Raw genomic sequence first — 24,262 nt, 5'->3', positions numbered from 1 at the left:
TGAAGTACTTTCCCCTCCAGGTGGGTTCATTTAAACTCCTGACTGCAATTTCAGCAAATTCCACCACATTTGTATTCGAATGTGACTTTGTGCTGAACGCGCTGGCTCCAGAAAACAAATTTGAGTTCTGCTGCCTTTTTAAACAAGGGACGCTTTAGTCAGACAGAATAACTCGAATTTGAACATTTGTGAGTGCTACTGTAAATAAATCATTATTATTCTAGGTTTTTTAATGTGTGTGCCTGTACAGACAATAAGTAATGATATATACATTTTTTTAACCTGTGTTAATCATACATTTTTGGATCAAAGCAAGAAAGTGGAACTGCCCTCTTTTCCTTGATGGACTGAAAATGAAACTACTGAGTTCTTGTCTTCCACTCAATGCATACAGAGCAATCTTCACTCTGATTTGCACCTTCTTTTCTCCTCAAATGGTTTGAAACCAATATATAAATTGACAGACAAAAAACTCCTTGTTGATTACCACAATAAAAAAATGATCACCAAGTCAACAGTTTTCTGTTTATTTAATGGCAGAAGGACACAAAGGGCAGGGGTTGTTTTACCACACGCATCTGCTGAAAGCATTTGTTGTCATGTCAGGACACTACAAGTGCAACAGGGAGGGAAGCAGGGAGCTATTCTATAAACCCAGAGAGAGGAATGGATTGTAATTCATGTCTGTGATTTGGTGGCACGGTATCAGGTGTGGGTCAGAGGTTTCTCGTTTCCCTCTTATGCAACCAATCAGGCACGTCTTTGCACACAGACACAACTTGGCTGCTCGATTGCCTCCCTGTGTCACCTTGAATATTGGAAAAGAGCAAACAAACACACCAAAACAAACAAACAAACACACACACACACACACACACACACTAACCACAGCTAATCTGTCCAAAATCAGCCCAAAAAAAAAACGTATGAAGGTCTTCTCTCTTAAACAGCACACTGTGCCCTTTGAGATGCGCTGCGTTGAGGTAAGAGCTCTGACAACTGACTGGATGAAGAAGGAGCCGAGGGGTCAGGCTCACATCACGCAGGGTGGGCTGTTGAAAGGCAGATTTGGCCGTAATTGCGGCACTTCTATTCTTTGCTGGTTTCCCTCAGCTGTCAGAGAGAGAGAGAGAGAGAGAGAGGTGGAGGGTGGAAAAAGAAACACGACGCAACAGCTGCTTGTGCTCTCCTCAACTCCGGACATTTTGGACCCGAATGATATTGTTCTTTTATTTTCTGTACGTTCAACTTCATTTCCCCTTTGAGGCTGCTGATGGAGGAAAATCTTTCATATGTGAATATTAAACATAAAATACACCTTGGCTATTGTTCCAATACAACCATACTCAGCTAAGAAATGTCAATTGGATGTTTTTGGTGATATTTGCCTTATTAACGGGTTTCTTTCAGGAATATACCCTTCTGTAAAGACCTTTCTACTCAGTCAGCGCGTTGGGTGTTATTGTTGGGAAATGTGAATGTTGAATACCGGCTGGAAATAAGTCTTAAATCCTGTGCGTCCTTGGCGCGAGAACCTGAGACCTCATCGGGGCAGCACGAGTCAAGGAAACCAGTCTGAGCAACTCTGCCGTATTATATCACAGTTTCCCCTTCCGTTCACAGCCAAGTCAGATAGCTAAGGCAGTGGCGTGTTAGTCTTCTGAGGGATGTGGGCAGCTCGAATGTTCTGGAAGTGAACTCGTGAACAGGAAGATGGCTGGAAACGGACGTAGCCGTCCCATGCGAAGCGGCACGAAGGAGGCCATGGGAAAACGCTTGGAATAATAAGAGACTGAATAATATATGATACTGTGTGTTAACACTGTATAGTATAGGGCACACTTACATACAGATTAAGGGACATTAATGATAAGAGTAATAAGTACTTTCTCAATATTCTCAAGTATAATTATAAGGTTTTTGTACCGTACTGAGTATTTTCATTTCTTCGACATACTTCTCCACCTAATGTTGTAACACCGAGATATATTGCTTGACCCTAATTGCGATGTAAAAATAGTTTTAACTTAATCAGCGACAACAGTGCAGCGATGATTATATTTATTAGTAATCTAATTTGACATTCATAATAACATATTGCTCGGAAGGGGCTCTGTTATTCTGCAGTAAAACTAATAATGTTGCCTACGTGTCTAATGCCTTTGGTATCTCTGTATTGTGAGGTTGTTATGACACAACATGGGAACAACATGTGAACAACATGTGAACAACATGTGTAGCAAACATCGCTCACATGGACGCTGGCTCAAGTCACGTGGAGTGAATCAAGAGGTATTTTGGAGTGCCAGTTAAAACGAGAACATCGCTGAGCACCAGTTTTCACCAGTGTTTGCTGTCTGTTCGTGGAACATGTTCAGCTTAAGGAGAAATCCGTCGTCCAGCTGAGGACATCACTCAGTGCTCCGACCTGCACTGCTGCAGACATCCAGTATTTGATTACAGCAACAGGCTGATTGGATTACAGAAGGTACCGACTCGAATACCTCCAGCAGACCCAGAACCAGCCGGCAGAGGAGACCAAATGTTCAGCGCATGCAAACAACAACACGCTCCGACTGGATTATCACACTAAATGATACGCTGAAGGAGCCGGAACTTTCCAGAAGGATTAAGACGTATTGAGTCCGCGCTCGTCTCCATCGAACAAAGATGTGCTGCTCTCCCTTTTTGCTCTGGTGAATGTAGTAGATGATGGATGATAGTACTAGATGATAGATGATGTTAAACTAAGTACTTATTTCATAATGGCATCATTGAGTTTTACTTCTTGTTATAGTAGAAAAATGATAATATGAAATATAATTGGATATTTAATCATTTGTAGAATACATGGTACACATACATGGTTTGAGTAAATCGTTCATTTTTGTAAATGAATCTTCCATTATGTATTGAAGGAGAGTGAGACCGGTCACACTCTTCAGTCCACCAGCTCTCAGGACATCTGCTGAGGAAATAAATAAAACCATTTAGCAAATATTGGGGCAACTTTGCTGCCCTCATGTGGCATAATAATCTTGCAACAGGCAGTAACGTGCAAATCCTTCAGGACTTTTAACACACACATTCGGATCTGCCCGAGTAGGAAAAATAACCCACATAAATAATCAAATTAGTGGCTCAATTAACCTTGCCTGCTTTGATTCTGGTTGTGGCGCCTGTGGAGCCGGCTCAGTGTCACGTTTGAATATAACGGAGCCTTTGTCTTATTCGGAAAGCCCTGTCCGTCAAAAAATGATATTGCTAGCAAAAGAGATAATCACAAGAATAAAGGAGCCATTATCTTATTAAATACATTTTATTACATAAATGTCATAATCGGACAGTCTGGCATTTTAACATAAAGAAAGAGCTAAACATCTCAGGTATTTTGGTTGGGTGAACCTGCACAACAGAGCCACAAATTCCTTTCAGTCCTTTCCTGGTTGAGGTTTGTGTAAAGGATTTATGTTCTTTATTTGTATAATTATTTGACCAGACACAGACAATCACACACCCCCCCCCCCCCTCCCCTCCCCTCAGAGTTTCCCTTCAGCCCCAGTTAAACTGGTCATCGACATTCGACAGGAGTTCTGTGACCAGGCCGGTGCCGATGGTCTTGTTTCCGTCTCTCAGGGTGAACCTCTGGCCTTTCTCCACCACCATCGGCTGGCGGAGCGTGAGCATCAGGGCCGTGTCCTCGCCAGGCATCACCATTTCCTGCACAAACAAAATGAGCAACAGAAAGCATTTAGGTTTCTGTTCTTCAAAAGGTCGAGTGATTTAATGAAGAGCACAAAGTTCGGAACAATGCACTGGCTCGGTGACCTGTTGTGGATTGTGATCAAATCTTGGGAACTAGAGCATTTATTTTAATGACAGGTGGAAACACGCAGACCTTGTCCTTGGGCAGAGTGACTCCACAGGCCATGTCCCAGGTTAGAGAGAACATGACGGGCATGAAGTTGGTGACGAACGGTTTGTGTCTGCCTCCCTCCTCCTTACTCAGGACATACACCTGTAATAAAGGAAGCACAAGAATGTCAACACAATTGTCACGGTTCAGTTTACTGGATACAGAGAGATATGCATTAAAGAAGAAAAAACCCTGCTGATACTTCAAAAACTAGCCCATAACAGCTGCAACGTTGTGCTGCCAGACCTGGGCCTTGATGTTCTGATGTGGCTTGATGGATCCGGGTTTGCACAACACCATCCCTCTCCTTAGGTCCTCCCTCTTTAGTCCTCGGACCAGAGCACCCAGGTTATCTCCAGCTTCAGCCCGGTCCAGAGACTTGTGGAACATCTCAATACCTGAGCAAAACAGGATGACCAGCAAAGTAGAATTTTTGTAAATATACACCAATATTCATATTACACATCTTTAAACTCATCAGTGTCAGAGTGCTTTTAAAAATGTTTTTTTTTTTTAAAAGACGCTCATCATCATTTCAGATTTCCTTCTTTGTATAACGTGACAAGTGTTACTTTTTCTTTTCACTCACCTGTAACTACTGACTTGAAGCTGCGATTGTGGCCCACAAACTCACACTCGTCTCCTTTCTTGATGATTCCCCTCTCCATAGTGCCGGTCACCACGGTACCTCGGCCTGAACGACACAAATGATAACATTCAAATTAAAAGCAACTGCTTAGCATGTGCGGGCTGCATTCCTCGTCATTTCTTCATACCTGGGATTGAATAGACCCCTTCAATGGGCAGAAGAAACGGTTTTTCGAGCTCTCGTTTGGGGAGAGGGATGTAAGAATCCACAACCTCCAGCAGATTCATCACTGCATTTACGCCTAGTTCAGGTTCTCTGTTCTGAGATGGAGCAAAAGAGAAATCGGTTTGCACACTGATGCTCGCCATCCACGAATCTGAATTTACCGACAGGCCGTGAACTAAAAGGCGATTCCGCCCTAGTTAAAATCAACGCAGCGTTCCCCTTACCTCCAGGGCACAGAGGGCCGAGCCCACCACGACAGGCGTGTTCTCGCCATCGTAGCCAAACTCTGTAAGCAGCTCGCGGATCTCGATCTCCACCAGCTCCACCATCTCCTTATCCTCCACGGCGTCGGCCTTGTTGATGAAAACCACCACGTGCTCGATGCCAATCTGCCTCGCCAGCAGGAGATGCTCTCGCGTCTGGGGCATCTGGCCGTCGGTGGCCGCCACCACGAGGATGCAGCCGTCCATCTGGGCTGTGCCAGTTATCATGTTCTAAGAGAGAGAGAAATATGCCATTCGTAACAGAAATAAGGACTCTTTAACAAAGTTGGACGATTAGGTTGGTTGCAGGTCCCTTTTGGAGGTGAAGCAGATTACCTTAACGTAGTCAGCATGACCAGGACAGTCCGTGTGAGCGTAATGTCTGTTGGCTGTGGTGTATTCTACATGAGAAGCGTTGATGGTGATCCCTCTAGCCTTCTCCTCCGGGGCATTGTCAATGTCCTCATACTTTTTAAAGTTGGCACCACCAGCCTCAGCCAGCACTGAAGGACCCAAACACACTTCAAGGTCAGAATTCTGACACTGGCGACATGCAGCCTTAACTTTTTACCACAGGTCAAATGGGGTCATTAAGGTCTCCAGATCACGTCAAATGTGTCAGTGTGTTGGATTCGCGAGCCGGTGCGTCAGTGTTTTTACCTTTTGTGATGGCTGCGGTCAGGGTTGTCTTGCCGTGATCAACGTGACCAATTGTTCCGATGTTGACGTGGGGTTTTTCCCTGCTGTACGTCTTCTTGGCCTCTGCAGCAAAGGTCCGCCGACTCAGGGGCACAGCACACTACACGGCAAAGACGGGGATTGATGCAGCAGCAAAATGTGATGCTCAACAGCCAGTTCGTTGAGGTTTGTGGGCACACTCACCAGTTTGAAGGAGCTGTGCAGGAGGCTCGGCGAGGACAGCTGAAGGGCTGAGAGGAGGGAATCAAAAAGGTGAGAATACTGCAAATTAAGACGCATTGATGAGTATTAAGACAGGGTAATCCAGTAGTATATTATAATATCCTTTAATTCCCCCACTGTCAGATTCAAAATACAAGAATATAAACTTTTAAAATGTTTAGCGTCATGACAGGCATTTAATTAAATTTTTTTCCCATTTCAGGTTTACTTTACACAGCCACTCAAATTGACCCTCGATGTCGAGCTATTTACTTCAAAGCAAGTGTAAATTATCATATCCATTTGCGAACCAACATTCAACTGCTATTACTGATGCTTATTAGGTAGACCTTCAATGGGCTAAACGCAGCACTGCAGCACTTGACGTTAAGCTAGCGGACCCTTAAAGCCAGGAAACTCAACATTGCCATTCGCCTCCAAATAAACATCTGCTAGTTATTTAAACAGTCCGTTTCGGTACTTAAATTGCTTTCTATAGTATGATTAAGGTTTAATAATAATCAGACAGTCCTCTTCCTAGACTAGCTTTGAGGTTTGCTAAAACTCATTGGTAACGTGACCTTGCTGTGCGCAAGGAAGAAACAGTTCCAGGGAAATATTCAAGATTCATTACGCTTCCACAAAGCTAAACTGCAGCTTACATTGCGCGCAGAACCACTCGGATGTTATGATTATATAAATATGCATTTGGAGTTGGTGACTAAGAGAAATTAAAGCATTTTACCGGAGAAACATGCGCGCAGTCCCAGAAGCGCCGCCATCTTGGATGGTTAGGCAAACCGAAGACAAGCCGAACCTCAAGAGAGTACCGGTACTTCTACGTGGCCGTCGTACCACGTTGCTGCATGCGAGAGACCAAAAACGCACTTTTGTTATTCCAGTAGAGTAGAATTTTATGTAAGTATAGAATAGGATGACCACCATAACTAACGATAATAATAATTCACGTAATTTACAAATGTTAGAGTTAAACTTTAATAATAGTAAATAATACCAAATTGTTAGTTTTGGATACCTAAAACAAATCAGACCGGAGTAATTAAGTTCTCCAACTCCCAATTCGCTTAATTAGAATGTTTTATGCAGATATTTTTTCTTATTTATCAGACATCCAACACACATTATGTATAACACATATTCTATTATTGCCCTATGATAGACTGGTATCCAGTCCAGTGCGAACCCTACTTTTTTCCTAGCCTGGATCGGCTTCAGCCCCTCCAACCTTGAACTGCGTAATTGGTTAAAGATAGCGTTGAGGTGGATATTTTAACACTGCTATTTCATAATATGCTGTCCGTTCGAGGAACGTAGTCCTCTCTCTTTAACTGAAACTCTCTGAACCTCGCGCTTGCGCGTGTAAATGTCAGGAATTTACCGTAAACACGCTAGTATGGAAAATCAATGCTATTGTGCCTTTTGAATGCTTCGATTGTAGTACTGTACATTTTTTCTTTCTTGCATTTTTTGTAGACTTAAATCAGCTTAGAACATCTAAAGACTGAAATGACTTACCAGTGAGGAAAGAGTATGGTAAAAACATTTTGCCCGCAAGTTTGGTTCAAGGTTTACGGTACATCATGGCGGCCTCCTTGCCACTCGTGAGTTAAACTGGATCAACGTTAGCTTGAATGTTCTAGCACATTCGCGTACTTTGTAAAGGGGGAGTTCACATACTTTAAAAGACACAGCGAGCTTGTCCATTGATTCCACGCCATTTATAGGACTCGTGTTAAGGTAAGTCGTGTCAAGACCATGGTCTGTGTAGGAATTCTGTTTCTGTGTGTTCGCTAGTTAGTAACGGTATAAACAATGCGTTTCCCGCTGATTATTATTATTAATAATATTATGTCTCGTTTCACCTCAGCGGTGCCCATCATGGCAGATGACAAACCGGCAAAGAGATATCCGCAGAACCTCCAGGGCGTCCTGCGGCTGGCGGTGGATGCTGGATCCGCCGCAGAGGGACATGAGCCCGTTGAGCCCATGTCGGAGGAGGTGAGGGGTGTGTTGAATGTACATCTCGGACCTGAGAGGGCTTCGGGGAGGCCCCTCGCTGGGTCCGGAGGGCCCTGCTCACCTGAGCTTAATCCTCCGGGGACCAAAGAACGGTCTCGTAGGAAGCGTGTATTTAGTAAATAAATATTAGTAACGTGTTTATGATACAGGCACAGCTGAAAGTATTTGATTCATGAGTTAGACCGTGGACATCATTAGTTTATTGATTGTGATCACAATTTTTTACATAAAAAGGCCCGAATTTACTGTTTTCCCCTCCGTAGCATTTTAAGATTTGATATTTTTCTTAAATCTCCTATGTTGAGATGAACAACTTTGACTTTTGTACCAATTTTATTTCGTATCCATGAAGACAACCTTCCATCAACCGTAATCAATAAACCTTATTTCACTTGCGCTCTTTCTTCATTGCAGAGGAAATTGTGGCTGAGAGAGGCTCTAGCAGAAGTCTGCAAAGGGCAGATGGATGAAGTGGAGAAGATCAAGCAGTGCTTGGCCGTCTTACGCCAGGAGGGAATGAGTGAAGCGGCGAGGGAAGGAGACGACGAGAAGGATGGAGATGATCGAGAAACAGCCTTTGAGATCCTGTCCGAGTTGTGTGAGAACCTGGACAATGCGAGAGGTTTGTAATAAATAGTATTCTATTTTACTTCCCAGCATTTCTAGATTAGAGGTCTAGATTAGAGCCTACAGCTACATAGAGGTGATGATCATACAATATATTTGTCGGCTCTATCCTAAGCGTGTACCCATGTTCCTCTACCTCACAGATCTAATGACTCTTGGTGGACTGCAACTGTGTACCTCCCACTATCTGTGCCACGCACAAAGTGGACTGAGGTGGCGCGCTGCGCAGCTCATCGCTTCCTCTGCTCAGAACATGCCGGAGGTGCAGGTCCACCTGTTCACCATCGGGGCGCTCCCAAAGCTGCTGCAGCTGACGGACTCAGACCCCGACCCCACCGTCCGAGTAAAAGCCCTTTATGCTGTGTCGTGTGAGTATCTAAGACAGAGCTGCACAAATGAACTACAACACACATTACTCAACATTGTTAACTTGAAACTAGTTGATTACTAGTTCTATCAAAAGCACTAATGGATTTTCTCACGGCATAGAGAGAGCGTTGAGCCTTTTGTATCTGGTTGTGACTCTAGGTCTGATTCGGGAGCAGGAGGCCGTACTCCAGGCGTTCCTGTCTCACGATGGCGTCTCGGTGCTGATGCGAGCCATGCAATCTGACATCGAGAAGCTCAGGACCAAGTCAGCATTCCTTCTGGTCAACCTGCTGACGTCACATCCAGAACAGAAAGGTATGAATGTGAGAGGCATCAAAACTGGACTGTGTTGTATAAAGCTCCGGGCTTCTTTTTCATCCGCTCTTTTGTTGAAACTTTTTACTCACACATCTTGTGATACCACAGTACTTTAATTTCGGTCTGAGATTAAAAACAACATTACTATAAAAAATGAAATATGAATTAAATGTGCTAAGAAAATAACTTTTTATATTTCTCCTTTAGTAAGGAGATGACCTCTAGCCTTTTAGAATTGTAAGACATTGTTTAGGACAGGACCCACTTATGGGAGAAGTTTAAAACAACAAGGCTTTCCTAGTTTAATAAAAAGAACAAATCTAAATAGTTAATATAATAGACCCCATTATGTTGAGTCACAACAGATCCGTCTTGGTTCTTTATTTGGCTGTTAAGTTAGGGCATTGTGGATTCTTTCACGTTTAACATCAGCTCTACTTAAACATTGCTTTCTTTACATTTCTGCACTCTTTTTTTAATTGTGTTAAGGGGCATTTCTAAAGCTCAAGCATCATTGAGTGAGTGATGTTTTTCTCAAACAACCTGTTGACTGTATAGTTTCACTTTGCGTCTCTAATGTTTGATCTGTTTCCTCGGCCCTGCAGACCCAGCGGTCTCCATGGGTATGGTGCAGCAGCTGGTATCTATTTTGCGCACACCACACTCCCCTCTTCACGAACATGTGCTTGGCGCCCTTTGCTGGTAAGAAACACTCTCTACCTTTTTTTTTATTTCTCAAATGCTAACAAGTGACATCAATTCATGGTTCATATCAGTAATTGCACCCTTTGGTTTTGTTTTTTTCCGATATCTGTCTAGTCTGGTGGAAGACTGTCCACAGGGTCTTAAGGACTGCAAGAATCCTGCTCTGGGTCTGAAGGAGTTACTCAGACAGCGGTCAGGAGAGCTACAAGGAAAAGAAGAGAGTCAGGTATTTCTCCTTGAAACGCTGTTCAAGTAGTGTGAGAAATCAAAACTCAAATTTTAGTTGTTTTCTGCATGAGGTCACAATTTAATTCTAGTTTTTAAATGTTCAATAGTCTGAGTCTATGCTTAGTCCTTGTCCAGAGGACTGCATGTAAAACCACACTTTTGTTTCCAACAGGAAGAACTGGACTTCTGTGAGCGCATGAGGCTCCTCTGTTTCCACGGGCAACAGTTGGACGACAATGGGATGGATCGCTGAGGTCTTAATAGCCTCGCCTGTGTTGTTTCAGCGTGCAAACATGTAACATGTTTTGACTGTTAAGACTGATGCTCTTCCATATTTTGCCTGCGGGAACTGGATTTCACTGTGTGGACCTGTAAAGTCTAGAATACCTTTCAAGCCAGCTGTCATTTTAGTTCAGGATTTTGTTCTTCACAATATCAGACCAAATACTCCTCAACATTATTGGTTTGAAATGTATTTCCTAATTGAACTTTTAATAGCTCCAGTCCAATGTTACATCTGAAGAATCTTTAATTGTTGTAAGTCAGTTTTTTCTGATGTCTTAAAATATTTTGATTTAATTTTTGTTTATTGTATCTTATATCAGGAAAGAATAATGTACATCATTTATTACACCATATTTATTATAAACACAACAAAATAGGTATATTTGTATACATATTATAGCCAGCCCACATGTTGAATACATTACCACCACATGCACAACCTACCCATAAACATTGATGTCATTCAAAATTAAAATATTTTGGCACAAATCACAGAATATAGTTATTATTCTATCCATTATGTAGAGTTTAATTTGGTTTATGTGTGTAGACTGTTGATTTATTTTCTAAATCTTTTTTTCTTTATCATTTTAGAAACACCAAGACGTAAATGATTTATAGGATATATCACTTTATCGGGTTGATCAAAAAAGGAGGCTGTTTTAGGACCTCTTCCATTTTGCAATGTCGTCGTTGTAGATCACTGCATTAACATCGCCCACAGCGATCAGCAGCTGTGCCAAATAATATGTTACCATGACAACAGCGTTACCATGCTCCATTGGTGCGGTCACTTTGAAAACTTGCAGAGCCAGCGACAGGTCAGACACCATGAAGGCCAAACTTCCGAACAGCGTGGCCATGTTGTGGGTTCTGATCGCCAGTGACCCCATCAGAACAATCAAGACAATGTACACACCAACAGCTGGGAGCAGCACACCGGAGTCTGGCGCCTTCTGCAGGAACGGATACATGTAGATGTAGAAACCTCCTCCAAACATGAACAGGATCAGATACAGAGAACGAATCCAGATGGACGAGGAAGAGGAATATGCCGAATAGCGACTGGAGAGGAAGGTGAATGAGTACAGCAGGTGAGCCACGGCGAATGCAGCCATTCCTGAAACGCATGTGTGAGATGTTAAGGACAGACGTAGCAGGTAGGTCGAGTATTTGCAATATGCAATTTTGTACCCTACAAAAGCAATTAATATCGGGTCTGTAATGATAAAGAAACCCCACAGAACATTTTGAAAATGCCTCAATTTGCGCATCTCATGTACTAATCTTCACAAACACAAACTGCATTCACATGTGGAATCTGCAGAAAACTGGACGAAAGCAGCATCCCAATCTGTATACTTTTTGTGTTTAGTACATTTACAAAGTACATACAGCTGCATGAGGTATGCGTTCAATTGGGACATACTACTTCGTCATAGCAACGCCCCTTGAACGTTGACCCTCTTGCTCATATGTCTTCTGCGCTGAGGATTGTGGGTCAAACGCTATCTGGCATACATACAGCAAAATGTCACAGGATGTAGTAGGCATCGGGGTATTTTCTAAATATTGCCTTTAACACACTGTATTGAGGCATACTAAATATTTTCTGGTCTGAACGCTCTGTTTCGATATAGGAAGTGCTCTAGTTTCGGGTGTTAAAAACATCCTGCACATTTACTTCTTGTTAAGCAATCCAGCCGATCACGTTGTTTCTCAACTCAAACTCTGGACCCCGGGATTATCGCCCCTTGCCCCCGAGAGGCGTTTCCGTTGTGTCGGCCTGATAGCCAGAGATGACAAAAAAACTCTTGTGCAAACTCTCACCATGCAGAAAAAGATCAGGCCACACCAAGCAGCAGTCCCCAACAGCAGAGAATATCAATCCTCCCGCCACACCAAGGACGCTCTGACCTCCATTCCAGCTTAGCACTGCTGCAGCCAGTAGGAGCACCGGTGCTGATTTGACACCTGCAGACATGACGGATGCAGTTGAGTCAGGTGTCCACAGGTAGAAGAACAGAGCTGCGGACAAAAAGAAGGGCAGGAGAGAGAGGAGGAGAGCACAGGACTAATAGAGGGAGGGGGGGGGGGGACAGAAAGAAACAGGGAGACGAGTCACGACTTGAATTAGACTGTAATGACGAATTTCATCTTTTCCACACAGAGAACGTTTTTGCCTGTTAAACACCTGTTGGCCACTGACTACAAGTAAAGGATCTTCACGTACCATGTTTCTCCTCCGCCGCCTGTCGAAGGCGTCTGTCTCAAGGATGTCCATCGTCTCAGAGTCCGCACTGTGGAGGTCTGAACTTGCCTTCTCTTCTCGACACCTTCTGCTTTCGTCGGTCGTTGCAATCCCGTCGTCACATGTAATCCTCAGAAGTTCTCGTCTGCCACGTCTCTCAGTCCGTTGTCATTTCGTGGCGGTGAACTGTGGACTGATCTTTGCTGTCTAATTGCTCTCTGATTATCAATGCTCTCCCTGCTTGGAGTTCTCATGGACAAATGTCTGACCTTTCACCTTTTCAGCTGGAATTTATTGCTGTCATTGAGTCACGAGGACCAAAGTTGACCTTGGTTGAAAACTCATGATAAAGGTTGATTTTGAAGGGGTTGATTTTTGCGAAAGACAAATCAATAGAGAGGACATGGCCAGAAAGTGACTTCCTTTGGGAAAATTGTGCATATCTCGAAACCTTGTGTGATGCAAAATGAAAGATGAAAAGTTCACTGGTGTGTGTGTCCAGGTTAGCAACTTAAACTCCAACGCCATTCAATTTTCCAAACTATGAATTCAAAAATGTTTACACAAATGTGAAATATGGAAGTTTTTAGATGGGAAACTAAGAAAAAAAAAATTCACATTATGTTGTTTGGAGACACTAGATGTCCACAAAGTTCCAGATGTCCCCCAACAATTAATTATAAGTTGTTTAAATCTGTAAAGGAGCCGCTCAGCATTTGACAGATTTCACGCCTTGACAAACTAACAATGATTAACTACGACCTCTCTGAGTCAGACTTTGCACTGTGCTTTCCCTCCAGTCCTGAAGTCGGGGTCCGGCTGTTGTTCTTCATGTTGGTGGTAACAAAGCTCTGCTTGGGTTTGGGACTGTCAGGTGAGGAGACCAGTAATTAGCAAGTGTTGTACTGTCAATATCACATGTAAATGTGTGTGTTGGTTCATGTTGAAATCTCAGTTTTATGTTCTTTTCCCAGCACATCTCCTCTGTCAGTAAAGGACATGGATACCAGCTCGTTCCCTCAAAGGATTGGAGTTGTAGGCTACGGGCATCTAGGTCTGAACTCTCCCAATACTTCAAACACACTTTCTGACATACATCCTTTTTCACCAAAGTCTTTTGTTCAGGTATGTTCATAACGTGTGTGTGTGTGTGCGCTTCAGGGAAGTACCTGGTCGAGAGGATCCTTAAAGATGGAGATGCTCTCGGTCTTACTTTGGCTTTTGTATGGAACAGAAATTCTGACAAGCTCAAAGGTTTTGTTCCCGATGAACTGATACTTGGGGACCTATCGTCGTTTGCAGACAGGTGCAAAAAAAATATGTATAACACACTGGGTTTTATATGATCTCTGTGCTGCCATGAAAAAAATGCTTTAAAACGTTTTATAAAACCTTTGTTTTTATAAAAACATTGTCTTTTACAGGCGATGTGATGTGATTGTCGAGGTGTGCCATCCTCGTATAGTAAGAGAATTTGGCTTTCTCTTCCTGTCTCAGTCTCATTTCATGGTAAGCTTCTCCTCTGTTGTTGCAGGAAATATATAAGGGTATTTAATGTTATATAGGGAGAGCGAGCATCCTTTGCATCCTGTGTTTCGGCCAGAAGACTAAAACAGATGAACAGAGTAAGACATGTGACAAGGTGTTCTCATGTTTATCAGTCAAGTTTTTATCTGGATTAACTAGACAATAGTTTGTTCTAAACAAAAATAGTTATCGCTTTGTCTTTTGGGTACTTTGCATTTTGGGGATTGCATATCAATTTATACAAGAACACGTGAGAGAACACAAAGTTTCAGCAATTTTGACTGTTTTGTGCCAATTTTCTCTCAGGCGGGCTCTCCTTCGGCCCTTTCTGATCCTGATCTGAACCAGAAGCTGCGCCAGGCGGCTCGGCTGCACAGCAGGACCCTCTACGTCCCCAGCGGTGCATTGTGGGGAGGCCAGGACATCCAGAGGCTGAATGACAGCGGAGCCTTGAAGGTACAATAACACTGGGGCAGTGCAGGTGTGGAAAATCTTCACATGGTTTAAGTACGAAGGTGCAGCTTGAAAACAGAACTGTCATTTCATGCTCGGATGACTGACTTGTGTCCAGGCTCTGTTCATAAGAATGTCCAAGCACCCTTCCTGCTTCCGGCTGACCGGAGACGTCCTCTCCGATTGGACGGAGGAAGAGGGCCGGCGGGTCTTGTTCGGGGGCTCGGTGGCGGAGTTGTGCCCGCTCGCTCCCAACAACGTCAACACCATGGCGGCAGCAGCGGTTGCAGCAGGGACGCTCGGCTTCGCGGGTGTTCGCGGAGAGATCGTGTCCGACACGGCGTGAGTCCTTCTGACGAGCGAGTGAATGCAGCCTTTTCTTTTTTTTTTTTTTTTTTTTCGTTTACGGGTTTCGAATCACACCGTTCACACCTCTGGGCGCCGCAGGTTGCGTGACCATCACGTGGTGGAGGTGGAGGTGACCGGGACAAATGGCTTTTCGGTGCACACGGTGAGGAGGAATCCGGCCGAGCTCGGAGCTGTAACCGGCAGTGCAACGTACAACTCCTTCTGGAATAGTTTGCTAGGTGAGTCCTTTACTGGAGTGAAAGGACCCACTCTGAAGAATCCCCCCCCTCCCCCGTTAGAAGGGGCGTGCATTCAAAAGTACATAAGTGTTATTAACTGACCTCGAGGAGAGACTTCATGCAAGAAGGGTTTTATTTTTAACAATGTGATGCATCACTTGTTTTGCTAAAGAAATCTTAATTTGAAACACTGAGATTAATTCATTGGAGTAAAAAAAAAAAAAAAAATGTCTTGAGTATGTGCGAATAAGTAAAATGTTGGCAATTTTGCTGTGACTCTTTGTAAATATATATTTTTTTCAGCTTGCAAAGGTCACGGGGGTCGAGTTTACTTGTGCTGAAACAGATGAGCGCTCTGCAGGATTCACTACGACGAAGCAATAAGATCCAGATGAATCGGTGTGGATGGCGTCACCGGATCATTACGTTACTGAAAACTTGAAAACCTTGAATATGTTTGTTCCAATAAACTGTATGCACACAAAGAGCAGTGAAAGCGACCATTTGTAAAACACCAGTGGCTATATACACATATTTAGCTTTATTAGTTAATCTGATGTAAGATTGTAACAGATGATAAAACTCTCACAGAGGGGGGCGTATGCGCATTGGTACAACCATTTTCCTCTTCTTCTACAAACAAGTCCATGGGCGAGTCCTGGCCATTGCCAGACATCTCTTACGTCCTTTTCCCCCAAAAACATTGTTAGCACCTCATTCCTCTTTTCCCTCCGTCCGCCACACCTCTATTATAATACTTGTTGAAAACAGGCAACCGAGGAATAACCCACAAACAGATTAAGAGTGTGAGGTTTGTGAATCGGTGATTGCCACTGAAGGGCTGCGATACAATAATGTGCAGAACAAACATTAAATACCAAACACTATTCTCAGAATGAGAAAAAAAAAAAAAAAGGTTTCAGGGGGGGGGGGGGGGGGGTTTCTGATGCCATTTGTTTCTGATGACGTTTCCATTCTGAGAAGTTGTGTCGTGATCAAGGCCTTTGAAAGAAAGAAAGATGCTACAAGGCGGAAAGTTCTTTTGGAAGCGCTGCATTGTCGCCATCACAGTTTTAGGCCAAACGCGAGTAAAGAACCGGCGCTCTCTGTGGGTTCTCTAAGCAAAAGGACAGTCTTCACACGAGTCTTAATACATGAAAATTAGCTTTGAATTAGTCCAGATTAACCTCTGACATTTTCTATCCCTGCTCTGACCCACGTCTGTATTAAAAAACACTCCCTACCTACTCTAAATAATCCTCTTTTATTGTTTTAGACCCACAGTATGTTGTCAAGTGTTAACGCTACAAAATTCAGCCATTGTTTTTCGTGTTCAATGTTGAGCTGTCATTTAGCCCTTTCTAGCTGCTGCACTGCTGGTGTAACTGAAACAATACCAGAAAAATATATCAAACAGACCGCTACTTTCATAAAATTCTGAGGTACAAACAGGTTTGGAAGACACCGACAGTGAGGCAAATTTCACAACAGGCAGATCTTAAACGTGACTCATTCACACAGCTATATAGTACAAAGATGACTTAAACAATTGCCACAGTTTCACTAGTGAGGTTCAGCAGTACTCTATGTATATATAAATCTACGCATTTCTCAGTTTTTCACAAAACCGCCATTTCCATTGGCCCCCAGGACAACTGAAGACTTATTTTTGAATGGCAGAGCGGTGGGCTGGCGGATGTTTACCCGGTCCTTTTCTGCCTCCAGGTCCTCGTCGTAGCGCTCTTCGTCGTTGTCCTCACCCTCGCTGTGACGGGGGGAGGAATGGCGGGACAGAGCTGGAGAGGGAGGCACAGAGGCTGGTCGAGGGTAACGGAAACCTGAGGTCTGAGAAACAAAAAAGGTGGTGTGTAACAATAAATAGTACGAAAACGTTGCATTTCTCTCATCCAAACACACGTGTGAACTTACTGAGGAGGGCTCATGAAGTTCATACATGTAATCAGCAGGGAAGGCTTTGGCCAGAGCCATGTGACGGGCAGATATATAATACTGGTTCAGAAAACAAGGGAGAAAATAAATAAAAAAACAGCATTAATCAACCTTGTTGAGCAATGAACAAAAAAAAAAAACAGATCTGACAGAGCGATTTTGGATCTAACCCTGCCGAGATATCTCCAGTCCAAAAGATCGCTCAGACGCTCCGTCCGGTTCCTCTGGATGATCCGCTGGCGCCGGCTCTGCTTGCAAAACTGGAACAGGAAGGACGTGAGCTGATTACACGACTCGTCGACCCCCCGATACCGGCGGTCCAGGATGTAGATGCCTGCGGAGAGAAACAGCGGTTATCCCTCTGTGCCTTAAAAAAATAAAAATAAAAGAGAAACTTGAGTCAAACAGAAAGAATGAGGAACGCACCGTATGCGGAGGGGTCTGCTATGTGCTCTTCCATGAAACAGCCAAAGCCCGACAGGTTAGTGGAGATTGATGGAATTCCCATGACTGTGCACTCAGCTGAAGGTGGAAAAACAGTCGGGACAGATTAATATTTATAAACCCGAACCGCGTGAATGCACCTTGTCAAGTGTCCTACCAGGCGTGTAGCCCCACGGCTCGTAGTAAGAGGGGAAGACGCCAAGGTGGCAGCCTCTTACAAACTCCTCGTAATCCATTGGAAGTAGAGGAGAGGTGGACGAGAGGAACTCCGGATGGAAGATGATCTAAAAAAAAGGATGAAAGAAGCCGTTTGGTATCCGTAGAAACTACAGCAACAAACTGCAACTCTTGGCCACAACACGGCGAACTAAAAACACCCCCCTGTGAGGACTGACCCTCACTGCAGAAACTTAAATCATCTACACATTCGATGCAATACGGTTAGGATCTCCATCTTTTGTTGCCGACGTGAGAAAACGAAAACCAAGTGTACTGAGCAAACGCAACCTCATCTACACCGTCGCTGAAGAACATCACGTACGGAAAAAAAAAAAGAAAAAAAAGGTGAGAAGAAATCATTTTCCGTGGCCACTTGTGGAGTGCAGGCAGCCGACCTCACCTTGACGCGGTCAGCGGAGCTGTTGAAGAGGCCGATGCGGCGGACGCAGTTGAGGATGGGGTCGCTGCTGTCCTCCAGCATGTTGTGGGTGCAGATTGGAGGCTGGCACTGCCTCTGGGTCGCGAAGATGGCGCGTTTCATTATTGTCAAATCTTCTTTGTCCAGGATCTTGGACACGTCTGGCAGCTGCCCACTGGTGGAAGAATACTTGTTTTAGAATTGTAAAAAGAATCATTAATGAACTTAGCCAGCTTCCTATTGGAAGTTCTTGATAACGTTTATCTTACACTAGAAGTGATTCATAAAGTTTCTTTCCGAAACGTTCCTTCACGGTCTGAGCGGTGTCCCTGTCAGGGAAAAATAAACAAAACAACAAAAAAAACAGAAAAGACAACGCAAGGTTTATTAGATCATTTCTAAATACTTTTCCATGGGGGTGAGGAGTGCCAGAACTTCTACAACAAGAGAAACTTCACCAGAGTTGTTTCCTGACCGCTTGGCCCTTCAAGGTCTCCACGTTGAAGTTGTTTGTCCGAGCTGGCATGATGAAGAACGCGATCACGGTCACGTCACTGTGATTGACCTGAAACAGTCGGACCGTGCGGGAGTATGTGTTTACGTCTTTTGCCCGGCCCCAAGTTGCCCCTTTTCCCCCCCCCCCCTCGTCCACACGATCGCACACTTACCCTCAGAAGATAGTTGAGTCTGGCTAAAGCTTCCAAGAAGATGTCGGCTCCTTTGTTGGAGAACTCGTACCTTCCAGCAATGAAGAGGAACAAACACTTGTCCAGGTTGAAGTCGAGGTGCCTGGTGGTCAAACAAAATATAAATCTGTCACAGTGGCTGAAGGAGAGCTGAAGCTTACTGTCAAACTCCACTGAGGGGTGCGCGTCTGACCCGTAGAAGTGTCCCCGGACAAACTCCTGAATGCGATTCTTGCTCTGGGCGTGGAGGTTTTGAAACTCGTGCACGGCGGAGAACTTCTTCACGTTGAGCCCATTGGGAGTGACGATGTCTGCGTATGCGGCGAGAGAGGCGAAGGGCGTTAAATGCCAAAACAGAAACATCTAGTATTTAACCAGCGGGGTTGAATGACAGGTTCAATTCACTGAAACCGTCGGGAAGAAAGCAGCGAGAAACACATCGTATCCCTGCACCAGTCAAGGCCTGCCGTGCCCGGCCAGTGACAAAATCAAATCACCTCCACACACCTGGTGCCCTCTTGAGCAGGTGCTCCGCCTCGATGGCCGTGATCTGTGACACTGTGGTGAAGACGTGAGCGCAGTGGGCCGCCGCCCGCTCCAAACAGTAGCGGTGGTAAATCTGTCTGTCGCCTGCTTCCTTGTCCAGGTTGAACTGAAAGGGGACACAAGCGGGAGAAGGGAGAGCGGCTCTGAGGAGGCGTACATCTCTCGTCGATCCGTCTGGTCTGTTCTGTTAAAATCTCCGCCTTCTGGCATCTGTGTTTTGCCTTCATTGCAATGCACGCACCTCTGAGAGTTTGTTGTAGAAGTCCACACTCCCGGCACACAGGTATCGTCCCAGCAGCGTGGCATGAGTGGTGAAGATGGTTGCGACGGGCAGCTGCCTGTGTCTGCACAACACTAAGCCCAGGCCAGCCAGCCACTCGTGGAAATGGGCCACGATGTGCGGGGGCTCCTCGCTCTGGGCCGCATACTGACACGTGGGAGAAAACGGAATTAGACTGAAACGCGCAAAGATTTAAATCAAAACACAACTTGTGTTCTTCCAGGGTTTTGACAGGCAGTCAACAACAGCTCAAAACGGTCTTCAATTTCTCCTTTTTGCAAGTTTCACACATTCAGTCTTTATCGAAGTTCTTGTGCCTCGTTTTTCGCTGACCTCTCCCAGAAGCCAGGCGGTCAGGAAGCCAAACAGCACGGCGTCGTTGGCCTCGCGGTCGAACCACGGTACGCCGATGTCACACAGGTCCCACAGTTCCCTCTTCCAGCTGTCGAGGGACCAGGCGGTAAACGCGATGTCGATCAGAACAACGTAGGGACTGCCCTCGATGAGCCAGCGCCCAAAGTAGACCTGCGTGAGAAAAGGGAGAGAGAGAGAGCGGTCAGAACTTAACTTCTTTTACCCAAAATAATATGAATCTTAGAAAAACACGTTTTTTTTTGCATGAATCTGTAGCTTGTGTTTGCGCTTCCCGACTAAAGGTTGTGTGGTTCAATGTAAACCAGATAAAGTTCACTGAAAAGGCCCCACTGTTAGCCTTGACCCAGAACCCAACTGTACTCAGAGTGACACAGCACAAAAGCTTTAAAAAAAAAAGACGGTCGCACACACTGACCATCTATTTCTGGAGTGTGTGTGTTTTTTTTTTTTAGACAGAGAGACACTTGTACAACCTCTGACCTTTGAGAGGAAATGTCACTGGGTTTAGAGACGCGGGCAAAGCGGAGCATGAAAGAGGGGCCGGTCTGTAAGAGCAATTCCCATTTACCACATATTCCAGAAACCCCCCCCCCCCCCGACTATCCGTAGTTATAATGGCCGGTCCTCGGGTGGAACGTACGGATTTAACCCGGCGGCATAGACGTGTTGACCGCGTACGTGTGGTAGTACCTTACACCCACTGGAGTTCATCTTGTCAATGGTTCTCTTCAGCACGGGGTTGGTGGGCTCGATCAGCTCCACCTGAGTGCGCACGTTGCTCTCCACGTAAGGGCCCACCAGGAAATAGTTCTCCCCCCATTCCTCTGCGGTCAGACGGGCTTTGGTCTGGATGACGGTGTAAATGCCTCCAACTTCAGACACAAGCACACAAAGTAGAGAAAAACATATGAATTCAACGCGGAAAAAATGTGTCATTACGGGGACAACAAGAATTGTCGTAACCTGTGGGAAGTGTCGAGATCAGACAGATGCGTGGTTTTCATAACATTACATTTATTAAGCGGAGGCTTTTACCCAAAGAGACTTGAAAAGTGCACCATGCATTTGCCTATTTACCTATGGAAATAGTTTCTTATCAGAACGAAAAAACGCAGACACAAATGCACCGAAGTTGGGAGCGAATTCCTTCACACACACACACTCGCACACAAGACACACTCGCACACAAGACACACTCGCACACTTGCCTTTGTTAGCGACCTCCCATGCGATTTCAAAAAGAACAGCGTCCTCCAAATCAAACTCCTCGTCCCAATCCTCCATCCCGGAGAGGGACGTGACAGAGAGGCTGCGAGCCAGCGGCATGCTGGGTAAACATAGAACACACTCAGCTCAGAGAGGATCACCTTTCAACGGTGTATACACCGCACATGACACACTTGTGACTTATCTACTCGTATAGTACTACTTATTTACCAAAAGTACTGTGATGTGTGAGCAATTGGCGATTGGAACAAGGCTTTTACAACAAAAGCTATTTTTTATAACTTTAAGATACTAAAATATATGTCTGCCAGGTTCTTCGATTACAGTATCCAGTAAACCGTAAACGGCACATTTTCCAACAGTCTAACCTGTTGCAAGTCTGCCATCAACAAACCTCACATCCTATTTCACAAAACTATTACAACATGTGGTGTGAACACAGCCGATTATTTTACCTTGATAAAAATCCTCTCTGTAAAGATGTTTGAATTTGTCCTCAATTATTTTTTAAAGATTTGATTACTTCAAAATTCTCTCTTTGTAATACACTGTGTTCGAAACATTTAAAATGTTCTGGTTTATAAACCTAACCTTTTAGGCCGTTATTATGGGAAACCATGTGCAAACAAAAACAAATCTTTTAAGTGGTACATTGATTGACAGATAGGCTATTGGTCAAAGGGCTTCGTCTGCCACACGCAGGTTAAAGGTTTGCTCCGTGAAACTGAATTAATGCACCAGATACGAGTTACAATGACCGTAAATGCTGTCAACGCGTTCGACTTTAATTATCCAGTTTCCCATTAGTCCTGGAGACACGAGGAGTGCATTCCTGCTGACTGAAAGTGTAAGATTCACTGGAAATACAACATTGCATTAGGTTCCTGCTTGCATAAATGTTGCAACGTCCTGGACGATTAGGGGAGTGTCATGGGAGAGGAGGCAACGAGGCACGGATCAGGTAGAAACTTGATCCAGCCGATATGCTGCTGTGAAATGTTGAAATTGTGTCAGAAACAGCGTGTAAGACTACAGAAACTGACCAGTGCAAGAACACTGTGTTGAACACTGACAAGCCTTCACCTGCACAACAATCCTATCCACGACCATGATTTCCACACTGCTGACCAGTAAGAAACCCACTAACTTCTCAAATAAACTTTCCTTAATAGACCCTACTAGACACGTCCAAAAAACAGTGAAAATACTCTGCTTGGAGTTATTAGTTGTGTAAAATATTTTTTCTTTAATGTGAAAATAGCACTTTATTCTGCATGGACATTTAAGGAAAGTATAGATAAGCAGTATTTTGGGGGGTTGGGGGGGGGGGGGTATTTTAGTTGTATAGCTTGGTTTGATAGAGGAAGAGAAACAAACATTTGAACAAACCATCCTCCTGTTAAAGAAAGTAAGTACCACCCTAAATAAGTAAACCTGCAGCTCGTGTACTTGGGGGGCTGAAGCTCTAGATGGAGGGGCAACCCCCCCCCCCAACACCTGCTGGACACCAAATTACGGATGCGATATAATGAACCACTAGATAATGAACCAATAGAAAGGTCGTAAACTTTCACTGACACGTTGGGGTTGAACGGCCCACTAGGCCCCCCTCGGGCCAGGGGGGGGGGGGGGGGACGAGACCCAAATGGGGCGACAGGAGACTGCGGGCGACAACGGAACCAACATTAAAAACCGCAGACCTCCCGGACCGAGCACGCGTGCTGTCGCAATGTTTTTAATGTCGAGGAGCGAACGTGACATCGAGCACCTACGCGGCCGCCCTCGCGCGCAGAGGACACCGCGTCCCGATGCGCGCGCCCGTCTGTCCCAGGAAGCATTTAAATGGGGTCATTTATATATATTCTTTTTTTTAACAGACAAGATTTTTTTTTTTTTTTTACTCACCTTTCGGTTATGTCTCTACTTCACGAAGATGGACAACACATTGGCAGCTGCCTCAGTCAATCCGACGAGATGTAACCAGCGGGGAGGGCGGAGAAGGAGGCGGATTTAAGGCTGACAGCCTTCACATTGGTCCGGTGCCGCGGCTGTCAGACGAGGGGAAGGGAGACGCCCAACGGCCGGGGCGCTCGGATGCAGGAAGAAGATCGGATTGGTGAGGTGTCCGCTGCATTATTGATGAGCTCCATTTGCTACTGGCCTGGGCCTATAACGCTTCGTAGCCGCCCCTGCGAACGAAGCGACGGGAATTGGGCGTTTCGAGTCGGCCGAAAGACGCTAATAGGCTGAGCGAAGGTCATATGGTGTCGCAGTGGTTGGTTAAATATCATTTCATCCATACAAAAAAAAAAACAGGCATGTATTTTCTCCTAAGAGGGGGGGGGGGGGGGGGGGGGAGTTATTTATAATGTCTTCGTGACCAGTGACATTAAGACACCCAACCCTCTGCATATCTCTTGTGTTCTGTCATGCATTGAGCCTTTCCACTGGCTGCCATTTGTTAACCCCCCCACAACCTTCCATCCCCGAATAGCCTGAACACATGGTATATATTGCTAAGTCTGTGGTCAAGATAAGACAAAACAAGCCCAACAGCAGGGAGGTTTGCACAATGGCAGAAGCATAGTGGATGGCGCATACAAGCAGAGTCATTGGTAGAAAATTAAGATCAAAACTAAATCTAAAAATATACTTTATATTTATAACTATAAATAAATCTTTCACACAAGTAGAATGATTAAGTAAAAAGCATTAAAAAAAACAGCAAAAACCAACTGGCTATTTATATTGCGCAATGGATTTGCATTGGATTTATATTGCATGTGAATGAATGGTATGTGTGGTCTTTTGGGAGCAGTGTTGGTCTGATAGTG

At 44.6% G+C, this 24,262-nt stretch overlaps 5 protein-coding genes across 6 annotated transcripts; 2 read left to right on the top strand and 3 right to left on the bottom strand.

The window, feature by feature from the left end:
* Nucleotides 1–3,300: 3,300 nt before the first annotated feature.
* Nucleotides 3,301–6,755, bottom strand: tufm (Tu translation elongation factor, mitochondrial). Its single transcript, XM_037475838.2, has 10 exons — nt 6,639–6,755; nt 5,876–5,922; nt 5,654–5,792; nt 5,330–5,496; nt 4,955–5,224; nt 4,693–4,825; nt 4,506–4,610; nt 4,163–4,314; nt 3,899–4,018; nt 3,301–3,720 (listed from the first exon to the last, which is right to left on the bottom strand). The coding sequence occupies exons 1-10, from the start codon at nt 6,673–6,675 to the stop codon at nt 3,553–3,555; spliced, it is 1,338 nt and encodes a 445-aa protein (XP_037331735.1). The 5' UTR covers nt 6,676–6,755; the 3' UTR covers nt 3,301–3,552.
* Nucleotides 6,756–7,476: 721 nt separating this feature from the next.
* On the top strand, nt 7,477–10,818 carry hspbp1 (HSPA (heat shock 70kDa) binding protein, cytoplasmic cochaperone 1). Its single transcript, XM_037475843.2, has 8 exons — nt 7,477–7,651; nt 7,782–7,912; nt 8,348–8,555; nt 8,704–8,928; nt 9,089–9,244; nt 9,853–9,949; nt 10,067–10,178; nt 10,353–10,818. Exons 2-8 carry the CDS (start codon nt 7,793–7,795, stop codon nt 10,431–10,433), a joined length of 999 nt encoding a protein of 332 aa, XP_037331740.2. The 5' UTR covers nt 7,477–7,651; nt 7,782–7,792; the 3' UTR covers nt 10,434–10,818.
* Nucleotides 10,819–11,055: 237 nt separating this feature from the next.
* On the bottom strand, nt 11,056–13,110 carry tmem86b (transmembrane protein 86B). The gene is made up of 3 exons (XM_037475844.2): nt 12,699–13,110; nt 12,296–12,539; nt 11,056–11,585 (listed from the first exon to the last, which is right to left on the bottom strand). Exons 1-3 carry the CDS (start codon nt 12,747–12,749, stop codon nt 11,128–11,130), a joined length of 753 nt encoding a protein of 250 aa, XP_037331741.1. The 5' UTR covers nt 12,750–13,110; the 3' UTR covers nt 11,056–11,127.
* Nucleotides 13,111–13,419: 309 nt separating this feature from the next.
* aspdh (aspartate dehydrogenase domain containing) lies at nt 13,420–15,721 on the top strand. 2 transcript variants are annotated; one of them, XM_037475841.2, is made up of 8 exons: nt 13,420–13,590; nt 13,672–13,770; nt 13,878–14,022; nt 14,141–14,225; nt 14,550–14,699; nt 14,815–15,038; nt 15,144–15,283; nt 15,587–15,721. In XM_037475841.2, the coding sequence occupies exons 1-8, from the start codon at nt 13,464–13,466 to the stop codon at nt 15,622–15,624; spliced, it is 1,008 nt and encodes a 335-aa protein (XP_037331738.2). In that variant the 5' UTR covers nt 13,420–13,463; the 3' UTR covers nt 15,625–15,721. The 2 variants fall into 2 exon arrangements, with proteins under 2 accessions (XP_037331738.2, XP_062421937.1); XM_062565953.1 differs by having other exon boundaries at nt 13,492–13,590; nt 13,691–13,770.
* gys1 (glycogen synthase 1 (muscle)) lies at nt 15,107–23,489 on the bottom strand. The gene is made up of 16 exons (XM_037475836.2): nt 23,334–23,489; nt 21,410–21,528; nt 20,892–21,073; nt 20,160–20,351; nt 19,788–19,973; nt 19,508–19,652; nt 19,194–19,311; nt 18,983–19,103; nt 18,773–18,879; nt 18,584–18,643; nt 18,297–18,489; nt 17,835–17,961; nt 17,660–17,755; nt 17,404–17,567; nt 17,213–17,293; nt 15,107–17,128 (listed from the first exon to the last, which is right to left on the bottom strand). Exons 2-16 carry the CDS (start codon nt 21,525–21,527, stop codon nt 16,895–16,897), a joined length of 2,124 nt encoding a protein of 707 aa, XP_037331733.1. The 5' UTR covers nt 21,528; nt 23,334–23,489; the 3' UTR covers nt 15,107–16,894.
* Nucleotides 23,490–24,262: the final 773 nt, after the last annotated feature.

Source organism: Pungitius pungitius, chromosome 12, assembly GCF_949316345.1.
Source record: "Pungitius pungitius chromosome 12, fPunPun2.1, whole genome shotgun sequence".
NCBI classification, from domain to species: domain Eukaryota; kingdom Metazoa; phylum Chordata; class Actinopteri; order Perciformes; family Gasterosteidae; genus Pungitius; species Pungitius pungitius.
This window is presented reverse-complemented; position numbering and strand designations above follow the sequence as displayed.